Raw genomic sequence first — 10,000 nt, forward strand, 5'->3', positions numbered from 1 at the left:
CCAACAAACAGGAAATGAAAATGATACCATATTAGGAGCCACTTTATATTATTCATCTTCTGTTCTTCAGTAAGTTATTGAACAGCCAAACAAAAAGATGCTCTCAACACAAAACATAATGCTAAAGGAATTTAGTTTTCCAAGTGGCTCAGTTAGAACAATTAAAACGTTAGCAATGGCATTTTTCTATAGTTCTTTGTGTGTGTGTTTTATGTGAGTATTCTAAATTTTTAGATGTTAAAAGTAAAACATTCTTAATTTTAAAAAAGTGTTTTGTTTTAAAATTATAATGGGCAGAAGAAAAAAACAAATAGTGTGTCATAGTGAATGCTATAAATTAAAAGGTGCGAGTGATGATACTGGAGTCTGATGAATATTAACTGTGACTTAATTTGGGGGTAAACACTGTTGATACATTAATTACAAAGACTAAAGTAGAAAGAAATCCAAATTCTCAGCATGCAAAGGAATCACCTGGTAGATCTTTCTATATTCCATGGAAACATCTACCAGGCTGACCGTGCACTGGTTAGACTGCAAACACACACCTAGCCTTGCACACATAGCCACATCCAGAACCCTAGAGGTCATGCCATAGGGAACATTTTAGTTTTCCACAAGAATATTACTTAGACTTCAGTATCCATTTTGAGAATTACCTAGGTTCCTGATTTTGCCTCAACCAACCTCAACTCCACCTATAAATGATGGCTACGGTTACAGAAAAAGGCAAAAATCCAGGGTTTTGTTTTTGTTTAATTAGTGCAAACTAGCATGTAATATATTCCTAAATGAGCTTTGAATCTTTATCATCAAGTCTAGCTCTAACACAAAGTGTTTTAACAGTTAAAGAAAACCTGGCAGGATCTGCTTTTTGTTTAGGCAAAAAGGCTAGACACTCACACCTATTGAAACCACACCCTCTCTCTACAGTCTTACATTTATAAAACTCACTGGTCCTTCAAAAAGCGTTCAGATTCTTTACTACTTTTTATGCCATCATTCCATGAGCTCACCATCCCATCAATTTTCATGGCATCCTTTAATTATTATGAGAATACAAGCATTTAATATTAGCAAGCATATTCCAGCATTCCCTTATACTGAATCCCATGAAAAGCAAAGAAAAGGAGGATGAGAAATTCAGTCCAAAGGTCAACTAAAAACTCTGGCTGGCAAATTTAGAAAAATGTATGCTGTGATATCCAAAGAGAACGACAGTCTAGAACAGTGGTTCTCAACCTTCCTAATGCTGCGACCCTTTAATACAGTTCCTCATGTTGTGGTGACCCCCAATTTCATTGTGACAAATTGAACATAATTAAAGCATAGTGATTAATCACAAGACAATATGTAATTATATATGTGTTTTCCGATGGTCTTAGGCAACCCTTGTGAAATGGTCGTTCGACCCCCAAAGGGGTCGAGACCCACAGGTTGAGAACCGCTGGTCTAGACGTTTCCCTGGGGGTCAGGCGAGGCTGGCATGTGCTGAGTCCTGTCAATCAGCTGGTTTGGTCACCACCTCCACAGCCTGGGAGCTGAGTGGGATGGGCAGGTTCGCGACTCCGGACACAGCATGTGATCTTTGTGTTTAGTTCTCCCTGTAAACCCCGAACCATGACCTCTGAACTTCGTAGGGCAGCTCCCAGGTGTAGGGGACTCGTGCACCTAAGCTCAGCAGAGCCTAGTGCTTCGTGATGCTCAAAAAATATCTTCTTGTTTTTTAAAGGAAAGATAAACCACTGAAGTCTATGTGAACTTCTCCTGGCTGAGTGTATGTTTGAAATCTGGATCACATAATGGGCTCAGTGGAATCTGCAGCTGGGTTCACTGGGAAGAGAATTTTGATACTTTAAAAAATGGAACAAAGCACGGGAAAGACGAAGCCTGTATCTTACGGATTTCGGTCCTGTTCTCACTGTGCCTTCCCTCAGCCCAGCAGGGCTTCCCCTCTCCTGTCACCCACGCCTCACCGTGCGACCGGACACGGGCCTTGGGGTGCGGAGAGGGGCCCGAAGCCAGCAGCTCCAGCCTCACCCTCAGAGACAAACACCCAGGAGAGGAAACGCTCCCAGCAGAGAGAAGGGACCGTGGTTTGGGGCTCACTTAACACAACCATTTTACACGCTGTCAGGAGGATGAATCATTTAAAGCTGATTTGGTGGTTCTCACTTATGAGAAAAAATTCTTCTGAAATAAAGGAAGGGCTCTGGGTGTCTGAACACATGAGGCTTCTTGAGGAAGATGAGATGCAGGAGCCAAGGGGCTCATTAATGCCACAGAGGCAGGGCCGCGGGCTCTCCGACTTTATAGCTGGGAACTGAGACCCACTGGCGGACCTACCCTGAGGGCATGGAGCCGAGAAGGAGCCAAAATGAGATGGAATCCTGGCTGTCTGAGGCTGGGTCTGACTCAGGACACCCCGGGACACTGACTGGGAACACAGACAGCCCCATTCCACAGGAGGGGCGGCCAGGCTGCGCTCTGCCCGTGCACCTGAGCCCTCGCTCACCCACTGGGGTCCCTCATGACCTGGAAGCCCCTCCCGGAGGAGCAGGTGGCTGTGGGACAGGCACCCGGCAGACGGGTGCAGGCAGGGGACCGGCCAGAAGAACGGCCGGAGGAGGAGAAGCGGCGCTGGCTGGGAGGGCAGAACTGAAACTGCTACCACCCGAGTGTGTGTTTCCTACCGATTCCAACCCCTTTATCCAACTGCGGTCACTCGCGTGCCTCCCGAGCTGGGCAGCGGGGCTCAGGGAGGGCGTCTTGGCCCCTCGGCGGGAGGCTCCCTGCTCAGGTGCCGTCCGCGGCTCCCGCCCGCCTGCGGCCTGAGGAGGCGCAGGCTCTCGCACTCAGGGTCTCGGGGTCCCGCTGCCCAGGGGAGGCGAGACCTTCATTATGAGAACGAAGGGCCTCGGTTTTCAGAGTGACAGAGGGGCAGAGTGAGAAACCAGAGCCTCCCCGCTGGGGTGCACTCAGGTCCCCCCCATTGGAGCCTTTTCGGGGCAGCCCCGGAGGCCAGGCCACTGCTCGCCCTGAGGGCTGCCCAGAGGGTCAGGAAGCACACAAGCCCCGCTAAGGTAAGATAAGTCGTCCATGGAAGCCCAGCTGTGTGATCACACAGCCTGATGACCGCACAGCAGCCCCAGGACAGCCCCTCCTCACTGCCCAGCTCCCTCTGCTACGGACCCTGTGCCTCTTCTCCTGTAGACACCCTCTCAGAGCCCCATCGCCTGCTGCAGACGCCCCAGGAGGCCCCATTTCAACACAATGCCGGGTCACTCTGGGGGTGCACGGAACCCAGGGGCCAGGACCAGCCGCCAAGCCACTGTGTGCCCATGGCTGTGAGCAGTTTAGAGACCCCCTAGCCCCAGCTTCCTCCTCTTACAGTGTGGGGGAGGGGCACGACTTAAAACGCCGTCTCTGACTCTAAGAGGCCGGTTATTGTCACGATCACCATCTTTTAGTGGTGTCTTCTCAAGAAATAACAAATACCACATTAAACACGCTCACGGAGTGTGAGACACACGCTGCTTTCCCAATGTTAGCTTTTCCTGTTTAAAACGACTCTTAGAATCGAGGAAACTGGGTGGGAGTCAGTGAACGAGGTGCCTGGCGTACAGCAGGAGCTCATTACACCCTCCCTGTGGTTCTCAGGTCCCTCTGAGAAATGATGACAAGAGAACATGAAGCTTCGTCAGTCTCTTCCACAGCCAATGGATCCAAGCGGACCCCAGGGCAACCAAGCACTCCCATCTGCCCAGGACGCCCCCAGTTTTGAAAATGAAAAACCAGGAGGAATCCCCCAGTTCTAGGCAAGCAAATTGCGGTTTATCATCCTACTTTCTACTGACAAACAGATGAATTTAAAAAAGAACAATACATGTTCCACTCTCCTCCTTCCTCGCCCTACAATCAGCCTAGACCCTAAGTGGCTTCCTTGGCCTGGAACGTCCTTGCCAACCGCCCTTCCCTGTCACCGCCCCAATGCCCCCCCCCCAACCGCCTGGTTCCGCCCTCCCCACCAGGTCCTACCTTACTTTTCCGTCCAGTGCTGTGACGATAGGGGCCTGACAAACAGCGACTAAATGGAATCAAACGATCCAAGAATAAAAGTGCACAACCTCCCCGTGCCCTGCCGGGCCAGGCAGGTCAGCCCCAGCGGGGCTGGCTCCCTTCCCTAGCTGCTCTCAACATTCACTCTCCGGTCATCGGCCGAGGGGCCCCAGAAGCCCGGCCCGCTCTGTCCGCACATGCTGAGCCGTGGACATAATGGAAATGCCCAGCCTCCAAGGCTTCTTTTTTCTTTGATGCAAAACCATCTTCATCCATAAGCGAGACTGTCCTGACAACTGAGCAAGGTCATGTGGTCACGGAACAGAATAAAACCAGGACAGTATTTATGGCCAGAAAAATGTGTGTACATCATGAATGTCAGCTTTCTGAGTGGTAAGTCTGTCAGGGACTTTTTTTTTTCCTTTTTGTCTATTAAATTGAATGGTTTTCCCTTTTTCCAAATGAAATTCTGTTCTGGTCACTGAGATACCTCTTATGATATCTCACCCACAGTTTGATGGTTGAAAAGAGTCCTAATAATCATGAGTGAATCCAGGCAACTGGATTGATATGAATTTAAATCCTGGGCCCAAGTCTGGTAGATAGTAGGTGCTCAAGTATGGAGGCAGGTTCGAGGGCTGCCTTACAGTCCTGGCACACTGAGTGGTATTTGCCTTCTCTCCACTGATTTCCAGTTCCTCTGTCTCTGACCCTGTCTTGGCGGGAGGCTGTACATTTCAGACCTACATAAAAACGCCCACATTCCTCTCCAGTTCTAACTCACCATGACTGCACATCGTCCCGAAGCAGCTCTCAACAGAGAACATCGACCAGAAGAAACCTGGAAATCATTCCCTGACCTCAAAAAGCCACGTCCTGGACCCAAAAGATTGCTCTGGTGCCCATGTGCCTGGTGCCACGTGCCGAAGTGTGCAGGGCACGGGCCGCACACAACTGCTCCGTTATGCTGCGGGCTCCCAGGGAGCAGCCAGGCCCATCCTCCATCCAGTCCCCTGACAAAACATCAAGAACTTACAGCGGCCTCTGCAACAGTGGGATGCAGTGAGAAATATTCAAAAGGGCTCTGAATACCCACTAGGATGTCTTTCTGACCCTCTTCCCACTCAGTGAGAAGAGCCAGGTGCACCATGAGAACGAACTGACCAACCTTCCGGAAATGAGCTCATCGGCAACCACTGCCAAGGAAGCATGCGCTCTACACTCCGGCATCTCCCAACAAAGTGACAACGCAGGTGCATCTCTCACTCCACACTGACCAGAAGGCCCACGGCAGGCCCGTCCCCATCATCTCCGCTTCCCCCGGTGGCCTGAACTCCCACCGCAGAATCCACCACCTTTCCATGATGCAGGTGTGTGGTGCCCGGATGGCACCACAATGGAAACACTGCAACCGCTGTCCCCCGAGGCAGGGGTGGGAGCCTTTCTTCTGCCAAGGGCCACCTGGACATTTATAACATCATTCTCAGGCCATACAAAACCATCAACTTAAAGATTAGCCTGCGCTATTTGGCCAAACATGTAATTAACTCACCCCAATGCCTTGGCAGGGCCAAATGGTTTCATGGGCCTGATACGGCTTGTGGGCTGGACCTTCCCCACCCCTGCTAAGGCTAAACATGGTGATTGAAAAAATGCTGTCCCCAATTCTTTAGGGAAGTCTGATTACAGGTGAGAAATATGAGGGCCTTCTGTGCTGGGTCCGAGTTGAGGTGTCCGTGGTTTAGGTTCCAGCGGTTGGACACGCCTACAGGATGCACCCAAGTGGCCTTCACTAGCTGCCTCCCGAGTCCCCCCATGAAATCCTTCACCGTGATGTAGGGCCCACAGGAGGAACCTCAGCTGACCTCTACTGTAAGACTCATTGAGCTCGGTGGTTTGGTTTTGTTTTTTAATATTTTATTGATTTCAGAGGGGAAGGGAGAGAGACAGAAATATCAATGATGAGAATCACTGATCATCTGCCTCCTGCACGCCCCACACTGGGGATCACACCTGCAATCCGGGCATGTGCCCTGACCGGGAACTGATCCGTGACCGCCTGGTTCATAGGTTGATGCTCAACCCCTGAGCCACGCCTGCCGGGCTCCGTGTGTTTGTTTTTATAGCGGGGGCATGTGTGACCTCTGCCAGGTGTAGACGCCGGCAGGTCCGGGGCCAGGGGCAGACTTCTCCTCCGCTCTAAGCAGTGCTCATCCTTGGGCAATTGTTCAAACCTGCATTAGGGCTCAGCGGTGCACATGTTTTCCAAATTCAAGTTGACAAGTGGCAATTCCACAATATACTTTGAGATCCTGGAAGGTTCCAGCAGGTCCAGGACTGGGTAGTGCCCTCTTTAAAGGGAAGAGAAGCTCTGGGGTCAGCCCTGTCCAGGGCATACCCCCACATACGGGGACCTGGGCTGCTGAGAGAACGGGCGGGAGGAAGGCTGTGCAACCACCAGAACACTGAGGTTACATGGGCACAGCGACTGCCCGTTCCTTAGAAAGCACGTCTCCAGAGACGGGCGCACGAAATGGCAAACGCGACAGCAGAAAGGTGGAGAAGCTGCGCTCCCGAGAAACAGAGGCTGGAAGGAGACCCGCTGTGAGCGTGACTGCACCCGCCGCAAGCTCTCCCCAGTGGGCCAGCTCTGCAACCCAGACCCTCCGTCTACTCTAACCCCGAGAAGGGCTCTTCCTAACTCTATCGCAGGACAGGTTCTTTAAATACTAAACATTGCTGACATTTTCTTGTGTATCTCATCTGACTGGATAATAGATAAAATCTGTTTGGGTTTGGCCCTGCCTAGCACTGAGACTCTCTTTTCAACTTGTTTCTGGTGTTTGAAGAACCCATTCGTGTTAGCTAGCACTGCCAATGGGCGGACCAGCCCATGGACAATTATTTATTCAGTGTGTCTTTCCTCTAGCCCAGCGGTTCTCAACCTGTGGGTCGCGACCCCTTTGGGGGTCGAACGACCCTTTCACAGGGGTCGCCTAAGACCATCGGAAAACACATATATAATGACATACTGTGTTTGTGATTAATCACTATACTTTAATTATGCTCAATTTGTAACAATGAAAATACATCCTGCATATCAAATATTTACATTACGATTCATAACAGTAGCAAAATTACAGTTATGAAGTAGCAACGAAAATAATTTTATGGTTGGGGGTCCCCACAACATGAGGAACTGTATTAAAGGGTCGCGGCATCAGGAAGGTTGAGAACCACTGGTCTAGACGGTGAGAACCAGGAGGGAAGTCCTATCGTGCTCACTCCGTCCTCCTCACAGGCTCCAGCAAGGTTCCTGCTGTTACAGGCACAGGGAGTGCTTGCTAAATGCAGGAGCAGATGAATGGGTGAGTGATGAACACGCCCCTCAGCCAGCTTTCCGTGACAGACAGAGATCAGCAGTACTTGCCATGTGAAGCTGCTGCTGTAGAAGCCTGACCGTGTGGTGACGAGACAAATTCTATACATCAAGGCGAAGGGAGAGGTAAGAGGGGTGAGCGGACCGAGGCAGCCAGGGAAATAAAGGAACAAGTTGCTAACAATGTAATGAAACTGTTTTCGCTGCCCCTCTTGACAAGGGATTACTTGGCAAACCTCTGCCAGGGCCAGCCAGGTAGCGGGTATGTTCCGCCCCAAGGGCATCGCGGGCACAACTGCCCCGGTTTCCGGGGTCGCCCAGGAGCAGCCACGGAGAATCATAAACGAAGGGTGTGGCCGTGTTCCAATGTAGCCTCACACGTGGACAGTGACATTTGCATTTCATGTAGTGTAGTCTTTTTTTGCTTTCCCCAGTGATTCAAAATGTAAAACACTTTCTTTTCTCATGGGATTTGGTCCGTGGTGTGTAGTCATCAACCCTGCTTTGGACGAGCACTATTTCCACACTCACAACTCTCTCCACCCTTCAGGAGGGACAGCCCTCCTTCATCAAAGCAGACGCTCAAGTAAATGTATTGTTTGGAAGGTCATAGGCATCTGCCACACTATTCGGGACGCACCCACAAAAAAGCCTTCATAAAGCTGCCAGAGATAACTATTTGTTAATGTTGTAGCTCCTTTTCTTCGCCTGCGTGCTTTGTGGAGAGAGAGGAATAATAAATAAAATAGGTGACCAGTTCCTGAGTGGGTAACAAGGGCCCACACTCGAAATTACAGTCCGGAACGCCTAGCAGAGCAACCATGACAACTCCAGTGGACAATTTATTCTAGCTAATCATTAAGAATTTAATTTTATCAATTAAAGAAACAAATGCAGGAACTTGTATCACTTTATAAACACTATCAGCAACACATGTAAACTCAGGCTGAATCCAATTTTTTAAGGGCTTACTACATTTTAATATAAGTGAACTTTGGGGGTGAGATACATACATTGCTTTTTACCTTCCCCCAAAACTTGCTAAATTTAAAGATGTTTCCAAAGATTTACCTAAAAATCTGGGGATTTTATGATGTGCCTTTTGCCTGTATAAATATCCTACTGTTCTAATAAGTTCGTATTATTTGTCCGAATAGAAAAATATTAACTAGCTGAAGAAAATAACTTTTGAGACAATCTTACTTTAAAAAGTTTAATTTGTCAAATAAGATGATAACTAATTTTCAAAAATCCCTTCTATCCTGAAAAGTCACAACAAAAAGTTTAAGTGTGTTTTGGCTGATTTTTCCCTGCAACTGTTTGAAGCTATAAATGACTTAACTCAGTAAAATTCCAAATGTAATTATCTTCTGTACTTAGCCTAGGGCTCTCCATATATCTCAGCATTGCTGTCTTGCATACAAAATAGCCTTTCCGACGGCTGGTAACAATATAATGTACAACATTGTTTTAATTTCCCGGAGTGGGCGAACCTCTGGCACTAGCCAGGAGGGAGGCCAGCCCGGCTACAACGCCTTTGCAGTGCGGCTGCACAAATGGGGTTTGCAGGGTCGGGCCTTTGCAATTGCACATTTTAATAATCTCCATTTCTGACCCAATTTTTTCTTTTAGAAACGAATTTTCTATTAATTACACCAAGAATGGAGTTACTGATAAAACATGGTAGTGCACAAACAAGTTATGTCAGGGAGTGGAGCCCACGTTAAAAATGCCCCCTCCACTCCTCACAACTGGGACCCACAGGAAACTAGTCATAAAGTACCTTCAATATGACCCAAAGATTTCCAAGTACAAAGATTTCACGTGTGTGTGTGTGTCTGTCTGTCTGTCCGTGTGTGCATGTAAAGCGTGCACAGGGAACTCTGGGTCTCCCTGTCGTGGACAGAAAGGGTCCGTCTGTGTGAGGCCCGAGGACGGCCTGCAGGTGCACTCACTGGCCCCATCTCGCTCACATTCGCTTGCTCTCTCTCCATTCACATCGGTTCTCTCTCAGCCTCTCTTCCCGGCTTCTCCCCCCAGCTCCAGGTTAATAACATTAGCAACTTAAGGCACTTAACTAACCACAGTTAACCAGAAAGTTAAAGGAGAAGAGAGAAGGGAGGGAGGGAGGGAGAGAGATGGGGCGCTGACAGGGGTGAGAGGTGGCTGCGGGCACACAAACGCACAGAACTCCAAAGAGTGGACTGAGGCAGGACTTTCCCAGAGAGTGAAAAGCAAATCAATCAAATACAACAAGTTCGGTACCTTCCATTCGCCAATGAGTGACAGGGACTCAGTGCAGAGCACTAGTGAGGTTTGGAGTTTGAGGAACACTGAGGTAATAGGAAAAGGAAATTGGGTTTTACCTGTAGCTCTAACTGCTGAACAACCTGCATTTGTACTCTACATTGAGCTGTACTTCTATCGTCCAGCGCATGCTCACTGTTGAGATGTCTGCAACAATACATAGAAAATCATTAAGTGAAATGGAGAAACAAAAAGGAAAATATAAGTTACCAGGATGTTTAAGCATACACGAGGCGGGGGGTCTGGCTCACAGTG

General features: G+C 49.0%; 1 protein-coding gene across 16 annotated transcripts in view; it reads right to left on the reverse strand.

Moving 5' to 3' along the window:
* The window catches only part of FOXP1 (forkhead box P1), a 305,369-nt gene that overhangs the window by 29,571 nt on the left and 265,798 nt on the right, over positions 1-10,000 (reverse strand). For all 16 annotated transcript variants that reach the window (XM_005885061.2, XM_014532393.1, XM_014532392.1 and 13 more), the window contains one exon: positions 9,805-9,892. In XM_005885061.2, the coding sequence (XP_005885123.1) occupies positions 9,805-9,892 (88 nt within the window). The remainder of the gene's footprint in view (positions 1-9,804; positions 9,893-10,000) is intronic.

This window comes from Myotis brandtii, unplaced genomic scaffold, assembly GCF_000412655.1.
Source record: "Myotis brandtii unplaced genomic scaffold, ASM41265v1 scaffold89, whole genome shotgun sequence".
In the NCBI taxonomy this organism is placed as follows: Eukaryota; Metazoa; Chordata; class Mammalia; order Chiroptera; family Vespertilionidae; genus Myotis; species Myotis brandtii.